The following is a 16505-nucleotide window of genomic DNA, read 5'->3' on the forward strand; positions in this document are numbered from 1 at the left end:
AAAATTCGGAAAAATCTTTCTTGACTCGTTCACTTAGGTTTTTTGTTCCGAGCACAGTGCGCGAGATCCGTTTGGTCTGGGTACCTGGGCATTCAGGCGTCTATTTTAACGAGGTGGCTGATTTATTGGCAAGGTCAGCTCTCAGCGCACCTGTAATATATCCCGTCCCTCACCTCATTCTGTTAGCAGCTTCACGTTTCCAGCGGTTCCAACATATTTCAGCCACTTTGAGTGATCCGTTGCTGAATACCGTGGACTTTCAACACCTAAAGTACCCATGGAATATCCGGTGGTGTAAGTCAAGGCTTTGTGAAGTGTCCATGACGCTCCTGCGATGTAGAATCCCTCACTTAAACTTGTACTTATGCAGGTGCGGGTTCGCTGCGACAAACCTTTGTGTATCATGTGGGCAAGTTGAATCAATCGATCATTTTCTCCTCTCTTGCCGGCGGTTCGCGGTTCAGAGAAAGCAATATCTGGAGGTTCCTCTTTCGAGACTTGGACTGCCTCTGTCTCTTACAGTTCTTCTATCGTTCGGTGCGAGTGCCAAGGGATTCCCGTTAAGCAGTGTATGCGGCTACCTTCACGATTACATAAGTGCAACTAATCGATTATCCTGTTAGCTATACACAAAATTCTTTCGCATGTCCAAAAAGGCTAGATTGATTCTATTCCGGATGACTCATACCTCTTGAATTCATTTTATTTTTCCCAATTTTTTTTTTTTTTATCTTGATTCAGTCTTCTGACGTTTCCTTCCCCGCGCAAATGCTTCATTGGCATTCTACCCTATACCTTGGCCAATCCCCCCACGTGGGTATGTGCCATATTACTTGAGGAGAAGAAGAAGAAGAAGAAGAAGACCACAAAGCGCGAGCGCAACAATACCGGCATACGGCGCCTCTGACCGGCTCTGCTCAGTCGTAATCTTCAGCCTCTCAGGCAACGCCCTCCACCTCGGGACCTTCCTTTAGAGGAGCGACTTGTCCTTCAGGCTTTGGTGAGAGCCCAAATTTTTTTATTCAGAACGTTTTCACGCAGGTATAGTCATGATAACTGAGGTGATTGCACTAGGGTTAAGCTAACACAGTTCGTGTAACGCAGCATAGCCTGCATTAGCGAGGATGTGGAAAGAATTCATAACAACATGTCGCTCTTTTGGTGCATTTAGCGGGGCTTCTCTGCGCGAAAGCTAGCCACTACCGACGATATTTTAGTCTGGTTGAATCGACCCGAACCCCGTCATATCCTATCGAAATGAGAAAGCAAAGGAGGCTTACGCCATTCGTCTTTCGAAACTGTTCTTCCATTCAGGGGAAAATAATGTGACACAGAGACCAACCGTTGGGGGTCTTGCCGCAGCGTGTGATTTCTACGTATGACAACGTCCAACTGGTCATGGAAGGATGTTAAGGGGGACTATAAGTAGCCGCTTGTGGCTCCTGTGAAACTCGGGGCTGTAGCTTAAAACCGCGCAACATCAATTGGTCGCTTAACAGATTAAAATGGCAGATAGGATTCGAGAGGCGAAAATTGTCTGAACGTTTAATGTGTTCTTTTTCCTTAAGCGATAGCAGTCATCATTGCGCTATAATTACAGCAGTGCCATCTATAACATATGAGGACTACAAAGACTGACCCGTTTGTAAATAAGTATGGGTAACGTTTCAAGGCCGCTGGAATTCTCTCACAGAGCGGGTGCAACAGAGGTACAAAAGATACACTCGCCACCATGCTCATCATATTGGCGCTGTCAAGGTTACAGCACAAGTCGGGCAGCAGTCCTCCTGTGAAATGGAAGTTGGCACTTAACATGTTTGAAGGCTGCTACATATCATCACATCTGAGCCAGCTGTGAGACTTGACAGGAATCGGCTCGTCTAAAATATCATTTTGGGGAAACTCCACCTTAATGCCCTTTTTCGCGAATAATACCAATAGCTGTACTTGTCACTTTGAGAAGGCAAGCGTAGCAGGGAGCGGCAAAAAGCTAGGTGGGCGGATGAGATTAACTTGTTTGTGGGCATACGGTCGGCGCAGCTGCAAAGGACAGGGTTAACTGGAGAGTCATGGGAGATGCATTTGCCTTGCAGTGGGCGTACTCATGCTGATGATGATAATAATGATGTTGATGATGACTGTGATTATGATTATGGTGTCACCGTACCAGAAACCCTTCACCCCCTTCCCCCTCCCTCCCGCACCCGCCTCAACCCATTCCCAAATAGAGCAAATTTCAAAGACCCATGGGTACATATTTTTGATAGCGCCACTATACTGTCCATTTCGCCGACATTCTCGCTGATAGAAGCTGAACGCGTAAATTAGCGGTGTATTCCAACCGCAGCGCCAACACTTTTACACAAGGGAAGCCCCCTGCGCGGGTGTGAAACCATACCATAGGCAGTAAAAAGATTGCAAACTAAAACTGCCCAGTCTGTACCGCCCACGAGTCTCCACCGCCAAAATGCAGTGGCGAAGTCACCTCTCAGAATTGCCGAACGAGAGAATAAAAGCGTATGAGCATACTTCCGGTGCTAGTTATGCGGTCGTAAACGCGGCACTCTCGTTGGTGTGAATGCTCACAATAATAATAATAATAATAATAATAATAATAATAACAATAATAATAATTGGTTTTGGGGGGAAAGGAAATGGCACAGTATCTGTCTCACATATCGTTGGACACCTGAACCGCGACGTAAGGGAAGGGCAAAGGAGGGAGTGAAAAAAGAAAGGAAGAATAGGTGCCGTAGTGGAGGGCTCCGGAATAATTTCGACCACCTGGGGATCTTTAACGTGCACTGACATCGCACAGCACACGGGCGCCTTAGCGTTTTTCCACCACAAAAACGCAGCCGCCGCGGTCGGGTTCGAACCCGGCAACTCCGGATCAGTAGTCGAGCGCCCTAACCACTGAGCCACCGCGGCGGGTGAATGCTCACACCTCATTTTGCGTTTTCACAGATTCAGATCTCAACAGCGAATACGATGGTTCCGCCGCAAGGGTAAGTAAACAGATCCAACTTCCTACTTTCTGACGCCGCAGAAAAGTAAAGTTTGGTTATATGTAGGGATAAAATAGTATTTTTTTTAGAAACGGACGGCGCAGCTGCTTCTGCCATGTAGTAGATTTTATTGCGATATCGGCAAACTTCATCGCCAAAAAATTGCGGTGGTCCACTTCGGTCACTTCATTCTGAATTTTTTAGACGTGAGTGACGTCACTGACTACGTGATCAGCGGCGGCCCGCGGCGGGCGAGGCTACCGTCGGCAGGATTGCTCGGCCATATGAGGACTGGCCGAGCTCTGCAATCGAGCCAGAGAAGGGCCGTGGTGCATTGTGGAAAATTCCTGCAAGTGAACGGAATGCTAACGTGTGTGCATTCCCTGTATGTATCGTATGGTACAACGCAGTACAGTAACAGTAGCACAGAGGCACTATGCTATCTAATATCGCGGGTTATGATAGTTACGTGTTCCCGTAATTTTTTGTCGTGCTTTCTGTCATGCAAAATGGCTTGTCGCTCAGTTAACTATTTTCTTTTGCTAGTTTACTTGTCGGCCGGCAATTTACTAATCATTCTAAGCAATCGAAGTAAGAGGACGCAATGAATGCTTTCGACAAGACGTGGATACTTCACTTCCTGAAAAAATCCTTGTAAGCACGCAGGACTTGTGATCAGCATTTTGGAGGCCTCGCACGCGTTCGCGACGTTTTCCAACAAAAGTAGATTGACTTCAGCTTAAACTGCTGCTGAAGCCCCACGTGTTGTCTTCCTGGCTGTGGGTGTACGGTGGACCTGATTCGGTCCAACTGCTCAGGCCCGAAGGGCATGCTTTTTTTGCTCATTTGCTCATAAAAGCATAACATCCCCGCAGATTTGTTTTTTTTTTTTGTCTGCAAGCTGCGCATTATTGTCTTACAGAAGCTGGGAAGGCCGGCATTGGCGGTTTGCTGTTTGCTAGAGCCAGCCCTGCAGGTGTCATGTGATGACATTTATGAACAATTTAGAGGCTTGCCAGTCTCCTTTGCCACATTTGCGAAGACGAGGCGCATTGCTTACTTTAACTATTTACACGCGCTCATCGCCGCTGCTATTGCCTAATTCAGCTTAATACTTGGTAAGACTAAGGCCAAAACTTCGAACACTTTTCTAACCTTCTGGTAGCGTTCATGTCTCCTTATGGATGGAGGAAGCAAGCGTAATCTTATAGTTCTGTGTACGCGTCCTCACGAAGAGACCGTTTTCGTAAGGTAAGGAACAGATGCCGCACGTCTGCTTTCAGTCTTCATGAGTTTTACGCGAAAGCCTTTTATCAATAAAAGAAGAGAAATCCTGCACAAACTTTTTAAATTCAAGCTGAACTGCAAATGAACTTGAGTAGCAGTGAGTGGAAGCGCTCGTCCAGTCCCAGCAGCCGTAAAAGTACGCATGAAGGTAGCTTCAAGCAGCCTCACACAAATCTCCAAGAAAGCTTTCACATAGGAGCCGTCTGTAAGTAAGGTTATAGACGAGACATAAAGCGGCCTAACTGCAATGAAACATTTCATACTGAAGTAAAGGATGGTTTTATATCTGTGATTGATCGCTGTGAAATCATACCTTCTTGAGGATTTTTGTTGGAGGAAAGTACATAAGATAGCGTCGGTGTCAATGCAGCAAATACCGTATCTTTTGCGAAGATTGTGGCATGTTCTAATGATACAATTTTTCTAATCGAAATATGGTGCCGCATCCGGAAGTGTAACGGGCATCACAAAAGAAAGCAGTATAGGTGCGAACGCTATTCCGAACTCCCTCGCCTTTGCTACGTAAGTTTTTTTAACACTACAAAATATTATGAGGTGCACTTAAGTCTCCTTACGTGCGGAAATGCGAAAGTTGCCTGTGGCCCGCCATCTGCATTTGCGTCTTGGGGCATGGCTACGTTAGTGCCTAGAATATACTGGCTAGTGTGCTCAGCGCGCGCCCCGCACTATGCGAGAGGGTGACTCCTTCCGTGATGCCTGCCCGCTACTGTCAACAGAGGGCGCTGCTCGTCGAGAGGGTGCCACAGTCGCAGCTCCGCTCGCTGCGCTGACTGGTCGCCGTCGGTTTTGGCGCGTGTATGAGATTTCCGCGTGTTTAAGTGGTTGTTTTGCGGCCCTCCTACTTCTGTGCATGTCTTGTGGCTGCTCTGTCATCAAGCGCGAAGTTTCGTAAGTTCGCGAAACAAATGCTAGTGGCGCAGCACGATGTCAAAGGCAAAGCGGCAGTGCAAAGAAAAGACGAGTTTCGTGCCGCTTTGTCGGAGTGGTTACAATGCCAAAAATAACAGATGCGCACATAAGACCAAATAATTTTGAAAAGGTGAAGGTTGACCTCGCATTTCATCTTTTTGGAGATGAGGTAATTAAGGGGCTTTTCCTGCACCGCCGGCATGTGGAGACACTATGCACTCGGGTGCAACCAACAGAAGACTTTGTCAAGCTAATCAATCGTTTGATACGAGTAATGACCTCCAGAGTAACCAACCGTGCACTTAAGCTAGGCAGCCCGTAGATGCGTTTCTTGGAAGACTTTTTAGGATATCGGGACAAGTGGGAAGAACATGCTAAACCAGCTGGAGGTAGTTTTCTATCGGAAAGTACAGCTTCTGGGTTAAGAGTGACAATAACGAGCACTCTAGGCTTGCACCAATGTTGGTTTCAAGTATATATTAACATCCCGTTTAAGCCAAGACAAATTACAAAACCTCTTTGGGATCATTACATAATCGTCGGGATGTAACGATCACCCAACTGCCCCGCATTTCCTGGTGACTGTCAATTTGATGGCATTTTACAACTTTGCCAAGTCTCCACGAGGAGGCAACTGCTTTCAGGATGTCCAAGCACTGCTGAATCCAAGCGACACCAGTAAGGCAACTGTTAAGAATGTTTTAGATTCTATGGACAGCTTAATGGACCGAGGAAGGGTCGATGAGGCCCAGGACGTAATTGACACCCTGGTTGCACAAAGTGACCGTACAGGATACACAGAAAAGAAAAGCAACAGTGCTCTACTTTACTATGTAGCGGGCTAGGTGGCGAGAACAATTATTGCAAAAACAGCTAGCCCCAGGTGTGCTGCTCACCTTTGCATAAGCAATGCTGAAGCAAGCGCAAATGCGGATGCATATTTCACTACCCACTTTGACAAATGCGGGCTCATTTACAAAAGAAGGCTCTACGTGCAATACTCAACGTCGGTTCAGATATAAAGACATGCGACTTATTCCGCCAGTTCAATGCCGTAAAAGTATCTGAAATGTATAATGTTAGGCTGTCTGAAAGATGTAAGAAGGATCTAAGACAAAATGTGAATTACTTGCGTGACACGGCACACCTTTCGCTAAATGTACAAGTTTACCGTAGCAGACACAGCGAACTGTGGTATATTCCAAAATGCTGCACAATATATGGTACATATAGCCTAGCAAATACGCTGCCCCGTCTTTTAAATAAGTTTCATGCTGCAAAAGTTGTTGTATCACGAGCATGCCGCAAAAATATACAGGATGTATGTGTTACTTTTTAGATTTTACCATGCTTTCACTACTTCCTTATCTCTTTCGTTCCATAAAGTGTTGACCTGATTTGAATAAGCAATGACATGTTTTTCTCTGAAGTATATTTTTATGTTGCTTATTTTACCATTTTTTGTGTACGCTTCATTTCCTCATTGTCTTTTCTAATGATTTATGTGTATGTATGTTGCCTACTGCCCTGCATAGTAGGGGCCGAGGGGCATGTCAAGCCACGTACAATTTCTGGCTTTTTTCCCTCTACCCTCACCATGTATACATAGAAAATGAATTGAATTGAATTAAGTCAAGCCTTATCGAGTGTTGTAAAGCTCATGGAAGATAGTTTTACATCATTTTTGAGCAATAACAAGTTGCACATGGAAAGCTTACCTGAGCTTGCCAGCCTTTTACATTCCCTAACGTTTCCAACTCTTGGTTGCCCCGAGCATCAGAAGCGAACACTGGCAGCTGCACTAAAGTTCTATGTTCTATTGAGATTTGGATTATTTGTCAAGGGTCTTAACAAGGAGCGAGACGGACAGCGAGAGCGACTAAAACTTCTAAAGCTGCGCCACTGCAATTGAATACACGTTTTTCGTAGCTTGTATTTGCCAAAAAGCATTACCCTCCACTCTCACTGGCCCCTGATTAAAAATGCTGTATTCGCTTCGTTAAACCAAATCTGTGTTTTGTTAAACTTGTGTTTTTTTTTTAGTTTGGATTCCGCCAACCGTTTGCGCTCGCATGTTCGTTGATTTGGTTAGCGTGTGGTTCCCGTACTGAGCTTTCAAGCTGTGGAAATCTGTACGAAGCAGGCTAAAACGTTACATTATTCCTAAGCACCTGAAATAGATGTAAAACAAAGTATTAAACGGGAGCCGAAGCAACGCGCAGCACCCTTTCCAACTCTGAGCAGCGCGGCGCGAGACCGTCTCGCCCCGCTGCGCGCGCTCACCCTACACCCTCCCGCACCACAGCGCCGCCATGCGGCCGCCGCCGGAAGGCATCACTTCTGGTGCCACCGCGCCGCTCGCGCTGAGCACACTAGCCAGTATATTCTAGGCACTATAGCTACGTGGCCAAGATGGCGTCCGGTGTTTTACTAGGCGCGCGCCATCTGCTGGGCCAGCGTCGTATATTTCAAAGGGGTTATCAGTGAGTGCCACATGATGGCGCTACGACATGCAAAGCCAGAAGTAAATTTACTGGAAACGTACTGTAGTACTACTCTCTGATGTGCGACATCTGTAATTTATCTGCTCATAATTACTCAGGAAGTGGACCTGAAGGAGCCCCAATGGTGAGATTAAAAATGAAATCGACTTCATACTATGCGCTAAACCTGGCATCATTCAGGATGTGGCCGTCCTCGGAAAGGTGCGTTGTAGCGACCACAGAATGGTAAGGTCTAGAATTAGCTTAGACTTGAAGAGGGAACGGAAGAAGCTAGTGAAGAAGAAGACCATTAACGAGTTAGCCGTACGAGGGAAAGCACAGGAGTTTAGGATAGGGCTGCAGAACAGATATTCGGCTTTAACTGAGGAAGATAATCTTGATGTTCATTCAATGCACGATAATCTGACATCAATAATTACGGAGTGCGCAGTAGAAGTAGGCAGTAGGACAGTTCGAAAAGATACCGGGAAGCTATCTCAGATGACGAAAGATCTGATTAAGAAGCGACAAAACATGAGGGCATTTAACCCTACCGATAGAATAGAACTAACGGAGCTATCAAAGTTAATAAATAAGCACAAGGTAGCCGACATAAGGAAGTTTAATATGGACAGAATCGAGCATGCTATAAAGAACGGATGTAGCCTAAAAACAGTGAAGAGGAAACTAGGCATAGGTAAAAACCAGATGTATTCATTAAGAGACAAGCAGGGCAATGTCATTAGCAATATGGATAAGATAGTTAACGTGGCCGAAGAGTTCTACACAGACCTGTACAGTAGCCAATGTAATCAGAGCGTTAATGAGAAAGACAGCAGTGCACAGCAATGCGTCATCCCGCCAGTAACGAAAGATGAAGTAAAAAAAGCCTTAAAAGCCTTGGAAGCAATGAAAAGGGGAAAAGCAGCTGGGGAGGATCAGGTAACAGCAGATCTGTTGAAGGATAAAGGGGACATCGTGCTAGAAAAACTAGCCACCCTGTATACGCAATGCCTTATGACCTCGACTGTACCAGAAGCTTGGAAGAATGCAAACATTATCTTAATTCATAAGAAGGGAGACGCCAAGGACTTGAAAAATTACAGGCCGATCAGCTTACTATCCGTTGCCTACAAAGTATTTGCTAAGGTAATCGCTAATAGAGTCAAGGCAACGTTAGACTTTAATCAACCAAATGATCAGGCAGGCTTTCGTAAAGGATATTCCACAATAGATCGTATTCACACTATCAATGAGGTGATAGAGAAATGCGCAGAATATAACCAACCTCTATATATAGCTTTCATTGATTACGAGAAAGCATTCGACTCAGTGGAAACCTCAGCAGTCATACAGGCATTGCGTAATCAGGGGGTAGAAGAGCCTTATGTCAAAATACTGGAAGATATATATAGCAACTGCACAGCTACTGTAGTCCTCCATAAAGTCAGCAATAAAATTCCAATAAGGAAGGGCGTCAGGCAAGGAGACACGATCTCGCCAATGCTGTTCACCGCATGTTTACAGGAGGTATTTCGAGGCCTGAATTGGGAACAGATGGGAACAAGAATAAATGGAGAATAACTAAATAATCTGCGATTTGCTGATGACATTGCCTTGCTGAGTCACTCAGGAGGTGAACTGCAAATCATGATCAGTGAGTTAGACAGGCAGAGCAGATCGATGGGTCTAAAAATAAACATGCAGAAAACCAAGGTAATGTTCAACAGCCTAGCAAGGGAACAACAGTTCACAATTGGCAGCGAGAGCCTAGAAATTGTGACGGAATACGTCTACTTAGGGCAGGTAGTGACAGCTGATCCGGATCATGAGAGGGAGATAACTAGAAGGATATGAAGTGGGTGGAGCGCATATGGCAAATTCTCGCAGATCATGAGTGGCAGTTTACCAATTTCCCTCAAGAGGAAAGTGTACAACAGCATCATCTTACCGGTACTCACCTACGGGGCAGAAACGTGGAGGCTAACGAAAAGAGTTCAGCTTAAGTTAAGGACAACGCAGCGAGCCATGGAAAGAAAAATGGTAGGTGTAACGCTAAGAGATCGGAAGCGGGCAGAGTGGGTGAGGGAACAAACAACGGGTTAATGACATCCTAGTCGAAATCAAGAGAAAGAAATGGGCTTGGGCAGGGCTATGCCCAGATCGAGCGAGAAGCGCTGGCAATAATCTTTGCTCTCAAGAAGTTTCATCGTTACCTATATGGAAGGGCATTCACGTTGTTCACGGATCATCAACCATTACTGGGCATCTTAGGGCCACGGAAGCAGGTCCCATCTTTGGCGGCTGCTCGAATGCAACGATGGGCGTTAATCCTGGCTTCTTATCGCTACGACTTGAGATATCGGAAAGGATCTCAAATGGAAGTGGCGGACGCGCTGTCCAGACTGCCTGTTGCAACCGCACTTTTGCTCCTCCGTCTTTCGGTACCACTACCAACGGAGTCGCCCAATCGCTTCTGGTGACCCTTTTCAGTACCCCCGCCCGTTCCAAGGCGTCTAGCTCTTCGGACACAACTTGCTTCAATGCAAAAGGCACAGGACGGGCCTTGCAAAATACTGGCTTGCTGTCTGGCTTCAAGAGGACCTGCGCTTTGTAGCCCGTTATCAGCCCCATCTGCGGTGAAAACAAAGCCTGAAACTTCTTCTTAAGTTCCTCCACGGCGTCGTCCAGCTGTATAGCATGGACTTCCTGCCAGTTTAATTTCAGCTTCCTCAGCCAGTTGCGGCCGAGCAGACACGGCAACACTTTCCCACCGTCATCTACTATCAGAACAGGTAGAACGTTAGTTTGATTAGCGTGCTCAACACGCACATCAGCCGACCCTACGACCGGCACTAGTTCTCCTGTGTACGTTCGTAAAGGAACCGTAGCCGTCGTTACTGTCAGATGGGGAAACTTACGAAGAAAAACTGACTTCGGCATGACGGTGACGGACGCCCCTGTGTCGATTTGCATCCTTAAGGCCTGTCCTTCCACCAGAACTGTGACATAGTATGCAGACTTATTTGTTGTCATACTGTATATTTCTTGCTCTTCGTCAGACTCATCGGCCGAGTTATCGATCGCATTCAGCGCGTTCGGTTTGCCTGTGCGCTGCCTGCACTTTGATTTCAAGTGACCTTGCTCTCCGCAGTTATGACACTTGTACTTGCGATATCGGCAATTATTGGCCGCATGGCGTTTACCGCAACGGAAGCACTCTACGGGCTCAGTCTTGCTTCGATAATTGTCCTTAGCACGGTAGCCTTGACTCAGAACATCAACTTCTAGTCCTGAGCGCCTTTGTGGTATACTTTTCAGCTCTTCTAGCTTTACTGGTTGAGTCTGGGTGGTGGCTAGTTCACGATTTAACGCAATTTTGCACGCCTCTTCGAACGTCAGCTTTTCAGCGGCAACCAGCTCACGCTGAGTGTCGACGCAGCGTAGCCCGGCGACTAGCCTGTCTCTAAGCGCTTCGTCGAGAAACTTGCCAAACTCGCAAGTTCTGGCCAGGTGCTTCAGCTGCACAATGAATTCGGCTAAAGTCTCTTGCTCAAGTTGCAATCTTCGGTTAAATCGGCACCTTTCCGCAATCACGGCCTTTCGGGGACTGTAGTGTGTTTTCAGTAGCGCCGTGACCTCGTCATACGTTTTGCTGGCAGGGGAATTCGGAACTAGCAGGTTCTTCAATACTTCATACACTCGAGGTCCTACTACAGTCAGGAATACAGCTAGCTTCTTGCCTTCAGCCACATCATTTGCCAAGACGTAAAGATCAAATCTTTCTAAGTAGGACTCGAAGCTGTCGCTCCTTTCGTCAAAAGTATCAATTTTTCCTACCTTCGCCATTGCAGCATCCGCCAGGCAGTCGTCTTCAGCAGCAACTGAAGAAAGCAGCCAGCCGCCTCGATCCCATCCTCGTCGCCAGTGTAATGTTGTAGCGTGCGGCAGCCGAGCGGCCGCACCAAAGAACCAGCGAAGACCGGTGCAGGACAAGGAATCCGCGTTTATTTGTCTGACGCTTCTTTTACACGCAGCGGTTGCTTATCCGCTGCTGCTATCAGTGCGCGTCATGGCAAAGTGACGCGTCATGCACTTGACGCTATCACAGTAACGCTAAGAGATCGGAAGCGGGCAGAGTGGGTGAGGGAACAAACAACGGGTTAATGACATCCTAGTCGAAATCAAGAGAAAGAAATGGGCTTGGGCAGGGCATGTAATGCGAAGGCAAGATAACCGCTGGTCCTTAAGGGTAACGGAGTGGATTCCAAGAGAAAGTAAGCGTAGCAGGGGGCGGCAGAAGGTTAGGTGGGCGGATGAGATTAAGAAGCTTGCAGGCAAAGGGTGGATGCAGCTGGCAAAGGATAGGGTTAATTGGAGAGAGATGGCAGAGGCCTTTGCCCTGCAGTGGGTGTAGTAAGGCTGATGATGATGATGATGATGATGATGATGAATTACTCATGTACGCCTGAGTACATGTCTCGAATGCACGTTTTTAAGACAACTCTGCGTTCACGAAATGCGTCTTTAATAAGCCGCAAACGTCGTCGCGGCGCAGTGGAATCGTCCACGTCTCGCACGATGCAGGCCCGGGTTCGATTCCCGCCTAAGACCAGTTTTCTTATTTCTCTTCATTAGCAGTTTGTACCTAGTTGGATTTTGGACTGGATTTTGGATTGTTTTGTGGATTATGGCTTCGGTTAAGTTATGAATTTTATTTTGCATTGGTTTGTTGGATGGGTGTGTATTGGATTGTGGAGTGACAAAAGCCTCACACATACTGTCCACGCCACTTATGAGGCAAGAAATGTTTTCGCAATAAAAGTTTACAGGAATCAGAAAGTGCACCATGATCCAGCGGTCCAGCGCCATAACAAAGGTGTCGACAGAATAAACATTTGCAGATAGCCGACCCACTTGCGCCCTTGTAATCACATTGGAGGTATTATTAGTGCGTTGAACTTTTTTCTATATGTTTAGTGCAATCAACCCAGTGCTAAAGTCAATTCTACTGAGCAACCTCCACTGAAAATGATGAAAAAAATATCAATTTTAACAAAACTTTTGGCTTGCTGGATACCCGTAAACACTATTATACTTTGTCCATCGTCACAGTATAGAATGGACGCAATTCTGTTTTGTTATCGAAGCGCTATTTGAGCGACCGGACACAATACGGAAGCCTCAGTTGTGTAAGTTTCTTTGTCGCACACTCCATCCATAAAGCACGGCCTCGTCGGTCTTCGGCGCACTTTATTCAGGCCTACGCTTTCAATGACTCAACGGCACAACTTTCTTGGTGGTTTGCAAAAGGCGTGAAGAACCCCGAGCAAAACTAGACCACTTCGACACGTTCGCTGCAAAAGGGCGTAAAGTATGAAGAGCTTATGATGTTTCACTCGTGTTTATTTTCTTACGTACCGCAGCGGTGGCCTAGTAAATAAATGATGTGCTGAAATCGGCAATAGAGAAAAAAAGGCAGCTGTGGCCTAGTCGTTTGAGCATCCGCCTCGGATGCGGGATGTGCAGGGTTCGATCTCCAGTGACACCGGGTACCCACCAGTGATACAATGGATACAAGCTTTCCCTTTTTCTGGTGTTCTGCTTATTTAGAGTTAAAAGGTTGGGAACATGAGTTATTGACCCCACCTTGAGTAGAAGAAAATACCTTGTGCCATGGCGCTCATTGGACACAGGAGCCTTTGCGCCATAAAAAGATATCATCATCATCATCATCATCATCATATTTTCATAGCAATGGTCCTTACGCATTTTAGCACAAAGGCAGCACATTTCCTTTTGAAGTAAATTCTGTTCGCTAGCCTTAGTGTTTCTTTGTCACGGCGATACATTCCTTGCTTTAACGTCTAAGGAACCTTTCTTGCCTTTCTTTCCAGTCCGCCACCTGGGCCAGGCTTCAAAGAGGAGTATGTATATCCGAATTACATTATCGTAGTGCACTGTATTAAGGTAGTCGGCATTAAGAACTAATGCGCAGTACCAAGCGTATGTCATACCATATGACAATAGGCGGCTGTTTCAGCTTTTGTTTAGTATCGCACATCTTTCATCCCAAAGTCTAGGAAGCGGCTATGAAGTTCGTTGGTAAGCGAGGAGTTGCTCCCGGAGGCGCTAAAAGAAAATACGAACGAGTTGAGAGGCTGCGAAGGCTTAGTAACGTATATTTTTTTCCTTTGTGTCCTCCAAATTTTCAAGCGCTGCGGGGATACGTTTTAATAAGCATATATGCTGGCTATAAAGCGCTTAGTTTTCAATTCCCCAAATAACTCTTGAGATAACATTGTAGTACATGATGCTCTTAGATTCTTGAGCGCCAACAAATCCGAGAACTTATCATATCCTTTCTAGAGAAAAAAAATGGCACAGCTTTGTTCACTAGGCGTGCTATGGCCTCCAACTTGTACCTTTAGATCGATGACAGGGTCGCAAGGGCGTCAATTCGCACGGAAACCTCAGTACCCTAGTGTCGTTTTTTTTTCAAAGCATTGCACGTTTTTGGAACCCGTTTTCGGAAAACTGCGGCGACCATCGCCAGGGAGCCACGGCGTGCCTGAGGGCAGACATGACGCCGAACGGGAAGGCGAACGTAAGGGGAAGTTTTCAATACATCCTGTCAGATAGGTATTCCGGTTACTGGCTCTGACCCTGCCGGTCGCTCATAAGCTACGGAGCCGGGACGACGCGCGTGCTGAGGTGGAGGCAGGAATAGGGCGTTTCCGCTATCAAGGTTTTGTCTTTCTACGCCCCAGCTTGGGGCTAGGCGGCGAACGAACGCGACGTGCCTATGAAAGAAGAGCGCTGAACGCCGCTTAAAAGTCCGTGACGTAGATTTGCCGTTGTGCATGTTCCAACGAGCCCTACAGTCCGATTATCAGGTCAACAGAACTGCCGATCAACGCGTCGAAGGCTGCGGAGGCAGCGGAAGATTGTGCGCCACTTTGGAAACCAACTGTCTTCTAGAGGGAACTGTCATAAATGGTGCCAATCTTTTCCTGAGGTGCCTTTCATGCATACACCTACTCAGACTACGAGAGGAACTTCAATTTTTTTCTCGTTTAGCCCCATTCAAACCTAACTGGCAATTTAATCGACAGCAAAATATGGTGCTCATTACTATATTGGCATTGCCGCCTACCCCTTAACGTGGTACCGCGGGCCGCACCAATATTCCTCGCAATATTTCCTTTAAAAAAACGAAACGGACAAAAATGGGATCGTGTACCTGGCCAGCTCGGCGAAGGTCCTGCCGTCGAGGCTGCTGATGTCGAAGCAATTTCAGTGTTTGTCAGTGGCCTACGAACGACCGGAAATAGGTCACGAACCCAGGGCCAACATTTGTCTCCAAAGTGGTCCTCCTGGTGCCGAGTGCGCCGTACCAGCAATGACACTGTGCAGAGTGGGGACCAGTCCTCGCGTTGGCTCAGTGCCTTTGGCGTTCGGCTGCTGTTCCCAAGGTCACGGGTGCGATTGCGGCCGCGGAAGCGTATTTTGGTAGAGGCGAAATACGAAACGCCCACATGTTGTGCGATGTCAGCACACGTTATAGATCTCCAAGTGTTGTGGATTAATCTAGAGCCCTCGAATCGTTTCGGGGTGATAAACCCCACAGTTAAGAAGTCCAAATTTTTACAGCTGTGCCTATGGAAACTGAGAACTTTTCGTTGGCGAACCGCCCTGACAAAAAACAGATGTTCCCAATTGATTAAATCTTGGGCAGTAGTGACAGCAAAAAAAAGGATATCATCATTTCCCACAGAACAAATCAATTTAAGGAACGGTTGGCAACGGTATCTGAAAGACCACCACAACTAAACAGCGCCATTTCTTGTACAGCTCCGCGAAACGCGTTTGTCATTTTTCTATGTCTGTGTTGTTATATATAACAACATAATAATATAGCAGTCAGCTGTCTAAAACACGCTGACCGCTATCCGCGTTTTTTGATAGGCACATTTGCCTATCGACTCGTGGCCAATCCGTTACCAACTGTCCCAGCCATGGCTACTTGCAAACTTGAGTTGTTTTTTTCTGCCACTAGGACTCGCGTTCTGAGTGCGAAAAATGCACTGCTCTATATTTTCAAGCACAGAACCAGACCAATTGTTTGTCTACTGCACGCTCTGGCTTCAAAGCACATTTTATTTTTGTGGCTTCTGTGTTTCACAAATTGTTCCTATCTGCAGTCGTACTGCGGTGCGGTCCGGAGCTGTGCTCATGTGTTCTGGTGTGGCCTTAATTTGGCAGTGGTGTGTACGGGCTCGTCTAATTCGTTGTACATCTCTTCTTGCAGCAAGGGACGAGCAGGAGACCTGGCACCCGCAGGGGGACACCTGTAAGTGCCACATCCTTTAGCATCGAGGCGTCCCAACACTGACGTTGTCTGCAGCTTCACAGCATGCATTGTTTGCGTTTCTTACTTTGAGCGCTCAGTGCGCATGGATGGATTTAAAAGGAGGGTAACTGCTATCCTCTCCCACTTTATTTAAGGAAGCCATTTGTTATAAAATAAGTGTCATTGCCCATCACCAGCCCCACCCCCGCCTCAATTTTTTTTAAGTTCCAAGAAATGCATTGGGCTATCAGCACAGACCCCGAACTGGCCCTACCAAGAGGCGCTTCTAAATCAGCAATTGCTCACATGCTGCATTTTGTGATAAATGTTTTTAATCAGGCATATACCCGGTGATTTTAACGCGGCAGCGTTAGAGCGGATGTTCGGAGGAAAAGCCGCGCTCGCTCTGTCACACTAATTCAGGATTGGTCGAAATAGTCGTGA

General features: G+C 46.7%; 1 protein-coding gene across 1 annotated transcript in view; it reads left to right on the forward strand.

The window, feature by feature from the left end:
- The first annotated feature begins 285 nt into the window (after positions 1-285).
- The window catches only part of LOC144119373 (neprilysin-1-like), a 91025-nt gene continuing 74805 nt past the window's right edge, over positions 286-16505 (forward strand). Inside the window, exons 1-4 of the mRNA XM_077652009.1 lie at positions 286-1000; positions 2968-3008; positions 13606-13635; positions 16020-16061. Of these exons, the coding sequence (XP_077508135.1) occupies positions 2992-3008; positions 13606-13635; positions 16020-16061 (89 nt within the window). The 5' untranslated portion in view covers positions 286-1000; positions 2968-2991. The remainder of the gene's footprint in view (positions 1001-2967; positions 3009-13605; positions 13636-16019; positions 16062-16505) is intronic.

Source organism: Amblyomma americanum, chromosome 2 (assembly GCF_052857255.1).
Source record: "Amblyomma americanum isolate KBUSLIRL-KWMA chromosome 2, ASM5285725v1, whole genome shotgun sequence".
NCBI classification, from domain to species: domain Eukaryota; kingdom Metazoa; phylum Arthropoda; class Arachnida; order Ixodida; family Ixodidae; genus Amblyomma; species Amblyomma americanum.